This window comes from Humulus lupulus, chromosome 4 (genome assembly GCF_963169125.1).
Source record: "Humulus lupulus chromosome 4, drHumLupu1.1, whole genome shotgun sequence".
NCBI lineage: Eukaryota > Viridiplantae > Streptophyta > Magnoliopsida > Rosales > Cannabaceae > Humulus > Humulus lupulus.
In genome coordinates, this window is record NC_084796.1 from 51,627,987 (window position 1) to 51,642,688 (window position 14,702).

Consider the following 14,702-nt stretch of genomic DNA (forward strand, 5'->3'; position numbering starts at 1 on the left):
GGACCAGGTCGCCAATGCCGAAAGAGCGTTTTTGAACCTTTGAGTTGAAGTAACGCGTAATTTTTTGTTGGTAATGTGCGAGCTGGAGTTGTGAATTTTCTTGCCTTTCATCAATCAGGTCGAGGGATGAGCAAAGTAGTTCATGATTACGATCCTAGTCATATGCCTGGACTCTATGAGAATATACCTTTAACTCAACAGGAAGGACCGCCTCGCTCCCAAAAGCCAGGGAAAAGGAGTATGCCCCGTAGAGGTTCGATGCGAGGTCCGGTATGCCCACAGTACCTGAGGGAGCTGTTCTGGCCAGACCCCTTTGGCTTCATCCAGCCTTTTCTTAAGGCTCACCTTTAGCGTCTTATTGACAGCCTCGACCTGGCCGTTCGCCTGAGGATAGGACACAGAGGAGAAGCTTTTCATGATGCCGTACCTTTCACAAAATTCAGTGAAGAGGTCACTGTCGAACTGAGTCCCATTATCGGATACGATTTTTTTCGGCAACCGAACTGGCAGATAATGCTCTTGACTACAAAGTCGAGGACTTTCTTGGAGGTGATCATTGCCAAAGGCTCTGCCTCAGCCCACTTTGTGAAGTAGTCGATAGCCACCACAGCGTAGCGGACCCCGCCCTTTCCAATAGGGAGGGCGCCGACCAAGTCGATTCCCCAGACTGCAAATGGCCATGGGGAGGAGATCATCTTCAGCTCGACTGGGGGAGCTCGGGCAACTATGGCGAATCGCTGGCACTTGTCGCATTTCTTGACATACGAGATCGAGTCCTTTGATAGAGTGGGCCAGTAATACCCTTGCCTTAAGAATTTTAGGGCCAAGCTTTGCCCCCCCAGTGTGATCCCCGCAAAAACCCTCGTGCACTTCCTGCAAGATGGCCTTCGCCTCGCCTAGAAAAACACATCGCAAGAGGGGTAGGGAATGCCCACGTCAGTACAACATCCCATCTATCACCGTATACCTTGGGGCCTGGTACAGTACGCGCCGTGCGTCATTACGCCCCTCGGGTAACTTTCCTTCGGTAAGGTACTCGAGGTTGGGGTCATCCAGGTCGATCTGGTGTCAATCATTTTGACCTCTGCCCCGACCTCTTCTATACTTGGTTTCTCCAGGAATTCCACCGGTACTAACCCTAGCATCTCCGTCTCCCCAGAGGTAGCGAGCTTGGCGAGGGCGTCTGCGTTAGCGTTCTACTCTCGAGGTATCTGCTCGATTGAGCCTCGTTCAAATGCAGACAGCTCGACTTTTACCTTGGCTAGGTAAGCAGCCATCCTGGCTCCTCGTGCTTGATATTCACCTAGCACCTGGTTTACCATGAGCTGGGAATCGCTGAAGCACTGAACGAAACTGGCCTTCAGCACTTGGGCTACCCTCAGTCTAGCAAGCAAAGCTTCGTATTCGGCCTCATTGTTGGAGGCCTTGAATCCGAATCTCAACGCCGAGTGGAATCTATGCCCCGGACCCGTTCTCATTAGATGAGCAATCCACAAAGATCTTCCATGACGCCTGGGGCGAGGTGACTTGGGGTGACTCCTCCACAGGATCCTCCCTGAATCCTGTGCACTCTGCCACAAAATCGGCCAAGGCCTGACTCTTTATGGCAGTTCGGGGGGTGTACAAAATTTCGAACTGACTGAGTTCGAAAGCCCACTTTAACAGGCGTCCCGATGCTTCAGGTTTTTGCAAAACCTGCCTTAAAGGCTGATTGGTCATGACGTGTATTGAGTGGGACTGGAAATACGACCTGATCTTTCGGGAGGCCGTGATAATACAGAGCGCCAAGTTTTCCATCAACGGGTTTCGGGATTCGGCCCCGAGAAGTCTCTGGCTGATGTAGTAGACCGGTTTCTGAACCCGGTCTTCTTCACGGACCAATACGGCACTAGCTGCACCCTCTATGACAGCTAGGTAGAGGAAAAAAGGGCTCTTCTGCCTTTGGTTTGGGCAGTACGGGCGGCTCGGCCAGATGTGCCTTCAGGTCAAGGAAAGCACCCTCGCACTCCTTGGTCCACTCGAACTTCTTATTTCCTCGGAGCAGGTTGTAGAATGGCAGGCACTTGTCGGTGGATTTTGAAATAAACCGATTGAGGGATGCCACCCTTCCTGTCAGGCCTTGGACGTCTTTACGCGACCTGGGTGAGGGAAGCTCGAGCAATGATCTGATCTTATCGGGATTCGCCTCGATTCCTCTAGTGTTTACAATGAAACCTAGGAATTTTCCAGATGCGACCCCGAAAGTGCACTTCTGAGGGCTAAGCCTCATGCCGTATTCTCTTAGTACCTTGAAGTATTCTTCCAGGTCGGCGACATGGTTATCGGCAGTCCTTGATTTGACCATCATGTCATCAACATACACTTCCATGCTCTTCCCAATCTGGTTGGCAAACATTCTATTCATTAGTCTCTGGTATGTAGCACCGGCGTTTTTCAGTCCGAACGGCATGACCTTGTAACAATAGACGTTAGTTAGGGTCAAGAAGCTAGTGTGCTCCTGGTCCACCGGGTTCATGGCGATCTGATTATAGCCTGAGTACGCGTCCATAAAGGACATGAGCTCGTGCCCCGCCGTGGCATCCACCAATTGGTCGATCCTTGGCAAGGGAAAACAATCTTTGGGGCAGGGTTTATTCAGGTCGGAGAAGTCGATGCAGGTCCATCGTTTCCCGTTGGGCTTCGGGACCAGCACGGGGTTACCGAAAACTTGGCTTCACGGATAAAGCCGCATTTCTTGAGCCGGGCTACTTCTTCTTCTAAGGCCTCAGCCCGAGTTGTTCCCAGGCGCCTCTGCTTCTGGGACTTTGTAGGAACACTCTTATCCAAATGAAGGGTGTGCATGATGACATTTGGACTGATTCCCACCATGTCCTCGTGTGACCATGCAAACACATCTAGGTTATCCTGCAGAAATTTGATCAGCTCTGCCTTCCTCTTGCCACAGAGATTTTTCCCGTGCTTGACCATCCGTGAAGGATTTTGTGGATCGATGTTTACTTCCTCGAGCTCTTTAATAGCTTGGAGCTCGGACTTGTCCTCGCCTATTCGGGGGTCAATATCCTCACTTAGGACGATACTTTCCCCCTCGGCGCTCTGAGGTTTTTCAATCTCAGGATTAGTCAAAGGCTCCTGAGATTCCTCTCCTCCACCTTGGACGGCCATCGTTAGCTGCCCGGGTTTCGATTTTCCCTTCATGGAAATGTTGTAGCATTCCCTGGCAGCAAGATAATCGCCACAGACCGTGCATATCCCCGTGGAAGAAGGGAATTTCAGCGCGAGGTGGCGAACGGAGGTGATGGCTTCAAAAACTATAAGTGTAGGTCGGCCCAAAATGGCATTGTATGCAGCGGGGCAGTCAATGACCACGAACTCGAGGAGTTTTGAGACTGTCCGAGGTCCCTCTCCTAAGGTGATCACCAGCTCGATCGTCCCTATAGCCGCCGATCCTTCTCCCGAAAAACCATACAGCATCATGGAGGTCGCCTTTAGCTCGGTGACAGTCAAACCCATCTTCTCCAACGTGGATCGGAATAGAAGGTTTACCAAGCTCCCATTATCGATCAGCACTCTCCTAACCCTCCGATTAGCGAGTTGCACTGCTACGACCAGAGGGTCGTTATGAGGGAACTGGATTTGCTAGCATCTTCTTCAGTAAAAATGATTGGTTGCCTTTTCAATTGCTGCTGCTTTGGCAGAGGCTGCTCGGGGACAAATTCTACTCCATTATGAGCCTTGAGTTCGTTTATGTACCTCTTTTGGGCACCCCTGCTCGTGCCAGCCAAATACGGACCTCCTGAGATTGTGGATATCTCTCCTCCTATCACTGGAGGAGGGATGTCTTGATCTACCCGAGATCCGGGCTGACTGACCGGGACTTCCGGAGCAGGTCGGCTTGTTGGAACCCTGTTCCGCGAATACTGAGCCAAGGGGCCAGCTCTGATGAGAGTCTCGATCTCATCTTTCAAGTGTCTACAATCATCGTTATTGTGGCCAACGTCGTTGTGGAAACGGCAAAACTTGGAGGTGTCTCTCTTCCCCTTCTGGTGCTTTAACGGCTCCGGCTTCTTTCAGGGGAGGCGAGCAGAGTTTGATAGGAAGATGTTCTCCCTAGAGTGGGTGAGCTCTGTATAAGTCGCGTAGACCGGCTTAAATTTTTCTACGGATTTATTCTTCTTTGGGCTATGCTGGTTGCCTTCGTCGTTCCCCTTTCTCTTGCCTCCACTGAACTGGTTATTCTGTGTAACGTTCTGGGTCGCTGTCCCAACCTCCGTTCCCACTCTAGCGGGCTGCTCAGGGACCTGGCTGGTCCCTGCAGCTGAGGCTTGGGCCTCCTCCAAGTTGATCCACCCTTGGGCCCTATTTAGGAGTTCGTTTACTGAGCTGAATCCCTTCCTTTGTATTTCATTCCAGAGTCCCCCTCCGACGAGGATTCCAGTCCTCAAAGCCATGAGCTTGGAGCTGTCATCTGCATCCTTGGCCAGAGCAGTGATGTTCGCGAACCTGCTCAGGTAAGCCTTCAGAGGCTCATCAGGTTGTTGCCTCACGTTAGCCAGGGAGTCGGCCTTGACGCGGGCATCCTGGGAGGCTCGGAATGCCCTTTTGAAGTCAGCAGAGAAAGTTTTCCAGGAGTTGATTGATTGCTTCTTGCTTTGTTTGAACCACTGTCTGGCTGGCCCAATCAGTGTGGAGGGAAATATTAGACACCTCAGCTCAGGGCCAATGTTGTGGGCCATCATTAGGGTATTGAACATACCCAGATGATCCGACGGATCTCCGTCTTCGTTGAATTTGGACAAGTGCGGCATACGGAAACCGGGCGAGTATGCTGTTGCTGCTATGTTGGGGGCGAAGAGCTCAATCTCGTCCCCCGAATCATATTCGTTTTTTTCTTTCTCTGACAGGAGCTTCCTCATCAGCTCCTCCATCTGAGCCAGGCGCTCAAGGGTTTTGTCCTGATTTCCTTGGTTATTCCGGGGCTGTTCAACAGCTCCAGATCCGTTGTATACGTTTATTGGGTTATTGCCCCTCCTATCTTGAGATAGGTTATTTGGGACATTCCCGCCGTTATGTACCTCGGACAGGTCTCCCCCTGAGCGAGCATGGCTGCCACCTCCTACCAGGTCCCCCCTGTGAGATGTAAGGCGATCTCGTAGGTCGCCCCTCGGGGTGGCTTGAGGACTTTGCGCTGAGCTTAGGCATTGACGCAGGTCTCCGCCAGAAAGGTCACTCCGGCGACTTCCGGTCCAGTAGCTCCCGTTAGAGAAGCTCGGAGCCCGCCTCTGGGGGTGAGGATCCGGGCTTCCTCTGGGCGCCCTGCTACGATGGGAAGGTCCTGCGGATGGCGGTTTTCTCCTGCTGCTTCCATAAGCTGGAATATCTCGGATAGGCTGAGGAGGAGACGGATATCTTATTGGTGATGGAGGATGTCTGACTGGGGATGCAATCCTGGTTCCATCAGGGCGGATCAGGTTAGGTGGGGGCCTTTCGGCCCTGCCAACTTGTGGGCCTTGCGCCTGGCGATCTGGACGAGGCGCAGGACGACTGGCCGGGATGGGCTGGTGCTATGAGCCCTCCCCGGATCTCCTTCTAGAATCCCCTTGAGCCCTCCTGGGCACGCTCGAGGCTTGCAGTGAGCTGGGAGTTGAAGTTCGAACTAAGCGGCTATACTATAGTTCGGCTCTGGGTATTTCTTCGAAGTTTGCTTCTCGGCGGTGCGATGAGGGAGTAGAGTTGGACGTCGGAGGTCTGACCGAGCGGCTAGGCCTTGACCGATTACCCCGGCGAGACTTACGAGTCTCGCCTTGCCTCTTTCCGACATTAGCGTCGGTTGTAAGATAGGCTAGTCGGGCCAACACCTCCTTAATCTATTGATTAGCTTTCGCCAGTTGACTCCTCAGCTGAGCATTCTCCATCTCTACCACCGTGTAAAAGTCCGGGTTTGGATTAGGAGGCCGGGGTGCCGAACTTCCAGTGTCATCCTGGCCTATTGGCTGCTTGCCCGGGCGCTGCTGAACTTCAAGGTTTCGCTCACCGGAGATGGCGGCATGATGAGCCTCTGGCCCATCATGTTGTTCCGCCTCGTTATCGTGTCTTGATCGAGTGGTCACCATAGTTAGATGTTTGTGATAGCACCAGTCTGACTAGCTCTCAATGAAATCACCAAACTGTTGACGCGGTTCTTCGCCAACAGGTAATTAAGAAAATAAGAGAAAGAGATTAGTGCTTAATAATGAACCGAAACAGATAAATGATCTTAAAATGGACTGATGACACAACTACGTTTTTAGGTGGTTCAAAGGTTAAAATCCTTCTACTCCACTAGCCATTATTATTGCTATATTTCTGGTATTTTTTACAAGGTATTTTGTTATGTAATAGAATCCAACCCTTTGCAACTCCCAGGGTCTCCATATTTATAGAAGAGGGCACCTGGGAGTTGGTAAGGGGGGTCATCCCGTGACCTTCTTACCCATCATGTCACTTCTGTGACATTCATGATTAATTCCTAAAACCTGATAAATGAAGTGTGGTCTAATCAACAGGTAAGGGGGATAATGGGCCGCACGGCCCAACCCAGTCGTGGGTGCCTGAATACGCACGTTCATGCTGCGTGTCCGAGAATTCAGGGATATATCAGACACGTGATGTCTGATATATGCACGTTTACATTGCGTGGTTGACTTTATAAGGAGTCACGGCTTCCACCTCCAGCTCGTGCCCCGAGCTGGACGCCTTCTTGACTCGACCCTTAAATAATCTTGGTGAACCTTTGGTTACCTCGAGCTAAAGAGGTAGGACTTGACGACAGCAGCTCCGGTCATGTGGTATCCACATGGTTTATATAATTAGGCCATATCTCAGCTCGCTAATAGCCCGTGGGAAATCAGGGCGTACATTCATAAAATTGCAACAAAAAAAATAAAAAGGAAGGCTAGACAAAATATATAATGGTCTCCCAAAATTCTCACCAATCTCGATCACTACCAGTGCCTAAGAGTACCCCAAGCATTTAGTCACTCCCATGATCAGTACAGATTCACTTGAAAGAAAAAACAAAAAATCCCAACTCCATAACTAGTATTATACACACTATAGCTTAAGGTATGGGATAAGTGAATAGAACATAAACCAATGCTAACAATTTTTCTTTCAAACTAATAACTTAGAAGTTGCTAAGGATCACACCAATGTCTTAATTAGAAGACCAGTGATCACAAAAGAATAATACCTTTTAAAAAAAATCCCAAATTCGAATTCTTTTTCCTCAATGAACACAGACACTAACCAACAAGAATATAGTTTAGCATAAAAAAAATAAAACGTTACACCTATTTGTGGGTGCCGCTTACCATTTTCTTCGCAATGCCAATTATAATATAGTCTGAGTCATGTTTAGATGAGTGTTCTAAATTGAGTTTCAGCTTGAAAAGCATAATATGCATATAGATAACCAAAAGATCTGTCCAATCCTAAAACTACGGTGGGGTGATGCTCACTGAGTACTAAGCAAAATAATTCAGTAATCAATTCTTCAGCAAAGAACAAAATGTACAAATTAAGATGCCATATAAACAATCATTGCCCACTTGAAGACATATAGTAGATACATAAAATGAAACATGAAGACATAAAAATCATTGAATCCAAAGCATAAGCTGCAAATTCCATAAAATTCAATAAATATAATAGAGTTTTACAATGTTAAAAATAAAAACCAACTTTAGAGCAAACATGCCCACTTGAAACAATGACCGATTCACTTTGTTTTATTCAATTCCACCAAGGCATGGAATGGAGAGACCTGAAATTCTCTTTTAAGATGACCTGAAATTCAACCAAGGCATGTTTTCTTTTAAAAGCATGTGTGTTAATGACCTTGTCATGACCCTGAAATTACAACCGCAAATAATGTGATTGTCTTGTCTAACAGTTGTTAAACCCAGATGAAAAACAAGATTTTATCAAGAGAACAACATCAAATTCAAATTCCTTGAAGATGGATAAAAGTTGGATCCATCTTAACAGGTTAGTAAACAAAATCATATAGTTTATTTTGGTTATAAGTTTAAGTGTCAGTGCTTGATTATTGAAGTATGCTCTAAAATTGTAGAGAAACAGTGGAATATGAGCAAAAAGCTAGGGAGTTTGTTAAGACAGCCATGACGAATCTCAGATTTCCAGCCAAGATTCTTTGTCCATGCAACAAATGTCACAATCTAAGACATCAACTTTCAGACGAAGTTGTCGAACACTTAGTTTTGTGGGGCATGGACCAATCTTACAAAACATGGTTTCATCACGGGGAAGATCCAGTTCAAAGCAGCACGACAAACACAAGTCTTGAATATGATTTATTTCGGGCAGCGGGAGTATTTTCAAGTAACGCCAATGATTTTGGTGACGATAACAATGATGCTGATTTTCAGAGTCTATTAGCAGATGTTGAATCTCCATTTTATGAAGGTTGTTCAAAGTATACAAAATTTCGTCTATCGTTGGGCTGTATAATCTAAAAACAAAGCATGGAATCTCAGATGTTGGCTTTAGTGAGATGTTGGAGATGATCAAAGAAATGTTGCCGAAAGATAATCTCCTACTGACATCAATGTATGCAGTTAAAAATTTTCTAAAGATGTTTGATCTGAGCTATAAGCATATCCATGCTTGTGTCAACGATTGTTGTTTGTATACAAAAGAGAATGCTGATGCCCAAGTATGTCCAACTTGTCAATATCCAAGATGGAAGCAAAATGAACAAACAAAAGAGATTCTACAAGGGCAACCTGCCAAATTGTTGAGATATTTTCCTATTATACCAAGGTTTCAAAGGATGTTTAGAAAAGAAGAGACGACTTTAAGCTTAATATGGAATTCAACCAATAAAAGAAGAGACGGGAAAATGCAGCACCCGGTAGATTCAGAGGCTTGGGATGCAGTTTATGAGAGATGGCCAGATTTTCAACTTGAACCTAACAACCTTCGATTAGGACTTGCTGCTGATGGGATCAATCCTTACAAAAATATGAGTTCCACATTAGTTTTTGGCCTATAATGCTCGTTGTATATAATTTTCCACCTGCGTTGTGCATGAAGGATGAATTTACCTTTCTATCTATGTTGATTCCTGGACCTAAATAACCTGGGAATGACATAGATGTTTACTTAGAGCCCTTAATAGATGAGTTACTTGAATTATGGAATGGTGTTTATACATATGATATTTCTACAAAGAAGTTTTTTAATTTAAGGGCCATGTTGCTATGGACCATAAATGATTTTCCAGCTTATGGAAACTTAGCTGGATGCACGACTAAAGGGAAGTATGGTTGTCCTGTTTTTGGCGAGCACTCAAATGTTGTTTGGTTGAAGCATAGCAAAAAGATGTCCTTTTGCAATCATATTCGATTTCTACCACAAGAACACCGTTATAGAAAGAAGAAATATACAACAGCTAGGGCAAGGGAAAAAGCACCACAATGTCCAATTATATTGACAGGTGTTGAAGTAGCTGAGCAGTTAAGCAAAGTGACTAATGACTTTGGAAAGGGAAAAAAGAGGAGTCGTGGTATAGACACAGAAAAAACCTGGAAGAAGCAGTTTATTATTTTTAGGTTGCCTTATTGGGAAATATTAGTTGTTCGTCATAACCTTGATGTTATGCATGTTGAAAAGAATGTTTGTGAAAGCATACTTAACACATTGCTCGATTGCAAAGGAAAATCTAAAGATCACTACAACTCGAGATTAGATTTGACAGAGATGGGCATTATGCATCATCTCCATCCGTATGAAGAAAATGGTGTTACTTGTCTTCCTGTTGCAGCTTACACTCTATCAAAATCTGATAAGAAGTTGCTTTGTGAGAGGCTATTTGACTTGAAATTGCCTTATGGATATAGCTCTAACATTAGAAACTGTGTAGATGTGGAGAAACAGAAGCTGACAGGACTTAAGTCTCATGATTGTCATGTGATTATGCAACAACTATTGCCTATTTCTATAAGGGGTTTAATGGAAGAAGGCTGTAGAGAGACAATTCTTCGGCTCTCTAAGTTTTTCCATGGATTGTGTCAGTGTGTGGTTGATAAGGAGGAAATTATGAAATTGGAACTAGAAGCCTTTGAAATTCTTTATGAACTAGAAGAATATTTCCCTCCTTCTTTCTTTGATCCAATGATTCACTTGGTTGTTCATTTAGCATGAGAAGTTAAACTTTGTGGTCTGGTGCAATTTCTATGGATGTACCATTTTGAGAGATATATGAAAGTATTGAAAGGATTTGTAGCAAATTATGCACGACCATAAGGATGTATTGCAAATCGCTATCTTGCTGTTGAATGTGTACGGTTTTGTGAAACATTTTTAAAGAAAAATGATGATCAAGATAGTACATTACTAGAAGAAAATCCACTATCAGCAGCAGAGTGCTTTGAACTTAACCGATTGAACTTGGCAGTAGCGCATCAGTATGTGTTGTTTAACTCAGATATTGCAGAACCATTTCTCAATGTCCATATGGATGAGCTGAAAGAAAGGCACTCAAATCTGAATAACAATCAAACTTTGTTGTGGAATCGACATTCTGAAGGGTTCCCGCTATGGTTTTATGAAAAGGTTGTATTCTATTGCCAAGATAAAAGTTTATGTTTTGTTTTAGTGTACAAATTTCTTACAAGTATATTTTTATTTTCAGATTTCTAACTTGAACAAAGTAGATGACATGTTAGCTCAATTGGCTGAAGGTCCAAGTCGCGGTGTCACTTCCTATAAAGGGTACATGATTAATGGAATTCAATTCCATAAAAAAGGAGATGAAAAAACAACTCAAAACAGCGGTGTATACTTGGAAGCACATGACAGTGGGCAATTGAATCATAAAGAAGAGTATTTTGGTGTTATCAAGGATATAATTATGCTCGATTGTTTTGGTGCGATTGGGCAAATATTCGAATGGGTGTTAAGAAGTCGGAGTTCTATACACTTGTAAATTTCAATATAGGACAAGCCCAATCCATTAGGGATCCATTTGTATCAGCTTCACAAGTGAAAAAAGCTTTTTATGCAAGGGAGAATGAGTCAAGTAATTGGTATATAGCTTTAAAGGATTCAAATAGAGGGTGTTTTGGACTTGAATCCAATGAAGAAAATTGAGTTTCCTGCTGTTTCTTATGTACTTTGAATGAAACAAATCTGCTTACACTTTCTGTATGTAATTTTGGTGTATTATTACTCTTTTGTTGAATGAAACAAATCTAGTTTTATTACTCTCTATGGTGTACTTTATGATTTTATTTTAATTTGAATGAAATAATTCTGGTTTTATGGTTTTGGTGTATGTTTATTACTCTTTGGTGATCCGCATTTCTGATTTATATTCTTATGTTATCTTTCTTTATATATTGCAGCAATTTCAACTTGAAAAATGAGTACATTACGAAGATCTCCAAAAAAACACCTTCGCCCAGGTGCTTTATGCAATTTTGTGCCAAAAGCGAAAAGCATCATTGAAGACTCAAGCTGATTATGACGATATGTTGCTTGGAAGCCCTGTTTTAAAGAAAAAGAGTGCTCTTCGTAGGTTTTCTGCACCTGTTAGAGTTGTAATTGACTCACCACCTGCTCTTAGTACTAGAGCAGCAACTCGTCAAATGGTCTATAATATAGAGCCAGATCCAAATGATGATGTAGAAGACATGGAGATGTCACTTGGAAGTTCAAAAACTAGAAGATCTCTTAATTATGAAGTAGATATGGTAGTTGATAGTGTTTGTGAAAAGGGAGTAAGGGAGGAACATGAAGAGATAGCTGATGAGGAAAGGGTTGGTGCAGAATTTGAAGAAGGGGCTGCTGCACAATGTGAAGAAGTGGCTGAGATAGAACTTGACAACCTCTTAGAAAATCTGTTAGATTACAAAAAACAACTGATGAGGCAAATCAAACTGAGATTGAAGAAATACCTCAAGATGTAGATGCGAATGTAATGAACTTAGCCAAGAAGACAAGGGGAAAAACTCTATTGGCAAATCTTACCAAGAGGAACTATGACTTAAGGATAATAAGCTGGAATGAAAAAGGGCAACCAGTTGGTACTAACTCAGTGCAATTTTCTTCTTTTGTGGGCGCTCTTGTGCGAGAGGTTGTTCCTTACACTATTTCAGATTGGAGGAAAGTTTCACCAATTATGAGAGATGTTCTTTGGGCATCTATTCAGGTAGAATTACTAGTTTTATGATTGTATTTTTTATTTATATATCCAGCTCTACACTTAAACATATAACATATTATTCTATATTCTCTTGTAGGCACAATATGACTTACATGATGATTGGCAAAAAAAGATGTGCTTTGAAATGATGGAAGAACTATGGAGAGCTGGGAAATCTAGACTTGTAAAGGATATTATCAATGCAAAAAATGAGAGTGAACGACTAGCCTTAAAGCCGGATTGCATAAAAAGTGATGTAGAATGGAGAGCATTTGTTGCCAAAAAAATTAGTAAAGAACATTTGGTAAGAAATATGATGTAAGAAGTGATGTTGCAGCCTCTTTTATCTCTGTTGGTGTTAAATTAAATATAGTTATGCCTCTTTTACTTATTTATTAAATAGGATATAAGGGCCAAATACCAAGAGAGAAGAAAGAAAGCTGTTCCACACACCTTAAGTCGAAGAGGATATGCTCGAACAATCGACGATATGGTAATAATTAAGTTTTATACTGTTTGTATTTTTGCTTCCATTATTGTAGTCTCTATTTTATAATCTCTATTGTTGTATTGTGTAGAAAAAAGAAAATGAAGATGTTAAAATATCTAGAATCGATGCTTTTCGGAGAGCCCATACCAAGAAGAATGGTGAACCTGTAACCCAATGACATATGATATTTTTGTGAGTATTAGTCATTTAATTTTTGTGAATTTATATTTATTTTCCATAATGCATACATTAGTTATACGAATTTATATGCAGGGTTCATTGAATGAGATTCTCCATGAAGACCCAAAATCTGGAACTACAGACAACGCTGATGAGGATGCCTTGACAAAATTGTTTGGTAACCCAAAATCTGGTCGTTTAATCGGACACGGAAGAGGCGTAACAAGGTCGAAGGTAACTGTTGTTAATATGTGTAATAGCAAGATCTCCAAGTTAGAAGAAGAGCAATAGAATATGAAGCTCAAAATGACTGAAATGATGAATATACTTAAAGAACACTTGGTGGTAATTCTATCTTGCACTTATAAACCTTAGTTTTATTTTCTTCCAATGAAACTTATCTTGGTTTTATATTTAGGTTTGTGGTAAAGTTACACCAAGCAAAGGACAGTCTCGCAATGTACCGCAGTCAAACAATATTCAGTCCCCTAAGGTAAATTATCAAAGTTGTTATTGTTTTAAATTTTCATTTTAGAAGAACAAATACAGAAACTAATATATTGTCTTTAAAATCAATTTGGTAGAGTATTGCACTAGAAAAAAGACATAACTTTACAGAAGGGAAGAATGCTTGCTACTTGCTTGACTGGGCAGATGTAATTGTTGTTGAAGGTCATTGGGATTCTAGTGATCCAAAGATAATTGTACATGGAAAGCCTCTTGGACCAGACTTTATGCGAGTATGGGTTGATGTTGATATTGTACCAGAATCTTACTTATTTCATCCTAATAATGCGATGCTTACAATACAAGAAGCAGTTGGTTCCACAGTTGCATGACCTTCTAAAAAAGTTATTCCAAGAGGTACATTTTCATACTCAAAAAAGAACCAATGTCTTATAATTTAGTGTTTGGTTTCCTTGTTTGCTTTGGTGTAGTTGTGAATTCATTATTTTGTATGTGGTGTCCTCTCTTGGCTATAATTTCCATAGCATTTTTCTTGAAGTAATTTGTGATGCTAGATAATAACAATAAAATATTTATTTGTTTATTTTGCAGATGTGACAAGCAAAATAGAAAAAGATACTTAATTTTGAAGGCTTTGTGTTGGGCAGCTATAGAATATTTTGTGTTGAAAGTAGTAACTATCAAAATATTGAATATTTAAGACTACTTGAATACTTAAAGAACATTTTGTTGTTGATGACAGTGTTGAATGTTTTAAACTAATTTGTGGATTGTTAATACAATGTTGAATGTTTTTACTTTTTGTTATTTGAAAATCAAGTTCATTTGATGATGCTAGTATATATTAGAAAGCTAATTTTAATTATATAAAAAAAATTAAAATATAAATGAATATATAATGAGAATTTAAACTTATCTAAATATTAAAATAATACGAAAATTGTGTTATAATATCTATTACAATAACACTTTTTATGCAAAGAATTTTGTTATGAAAACTTCATTATATAACACAAATAATGTGTTATACTAAAGTGTAGTATAACACAAATTTATAAGGATTGAAATGTGTTATATAATCGACTATAAATAATATAATTAAACACTTATCTATTTATTAAAATAACACAGAAAGTGTGTTATCGTTGACAGTATAATAACACATCAGTATAACAATGATAAAATATTATGTAAAGTACCCTGACCTACGATAACATAGTCGGTCTTAACACATCAAAAAGTGTTATGGTATGTTTTGATAACACATTTTTGGTGTTATTAAAAGCATTTTTTCTTGTAGTGTTTAATAATTAATAAATATATAATACTTATTTAAAGATAATAAAATTTAACATAAAT

General features: G+C 41.8%; 2 protein-coding genes across 2 annotated transcripts; both read left to right on the forward strand.

Moving 5' to 3' along the window:
* Positions 1-11,415: 11,415 nt before the first annotated feature.
* LOC133828956 (uncharacterized) lies at positions 11,416-12,504 on the forward strand. Its single transcript, XM_062258974.1, has 2 exons — positions 11,416-12,211; positions 12,303-12,504. The coding sequence occupies exon 1, from the start codon at positions 11,532-11,534 to the stop codon at positions 11,967-11,969; it is 438 nt and encodes a 145-aa protein (XP_062114958.1). The 5' UTR covers positions 11,416-11,531; the 3' UTR covers positions 11,970-12,211; positions 12,303-12,504.
* Positions 12,505-12,784: 280 nt separating this feature from the next.
* On the forward strand, positions 12,785-14,122 carry LOC133828957 (uncharacterized). Its single transcript, XM_062258975.1, has 5 exons — positions 12,785-12,887; positions 12,969-13,109; positions 13,294-13,368; positions 13,460-13,739; positions 13,935-14,122. The coding sequence occupies exons 1-4, from the start codon at positions 12,870-12,872 to the stop codon at positions 13,712-13,714; spliced, it is 489 nt and encodes a 162-aa protein (XP_062114959.1). The 5' UTR covers positions 12,785-12,869; the 3' UTR covers positions 13,715-13,739; positions 13,935-14,122.
* Positions 14,123-14,702: the final 580 nt, after the last annotated feature.

Excerpts from the sequence above, each read along its gene's own strand:
- LOC133828956 (XM_062258974.1), top strand. The coding sequence starts at position 11,532 with ATGTTGCTTGGAAGCCCTGTTTTAAAGAAAAAGAGTGCTCTTCGTAGG.
- LOC133828957 (XM_062258975.1), top strand. Across the intron at positions 13,110-13,293 it reads GAGGCGTAACAAGGTCGAAG|GTTTGTGGTAAAGTTACACC; the intron begins GTAACTGTTGTT and ends TTTTATATTTAG. Across the intron at positions 13,369-13,459 it reads ACAATATTCAGTCCCCTAAG|AGTATTGCACTAGAAAAAAG; the intron begins GTAAATTATCAA and ends TCAATTTGGTAG.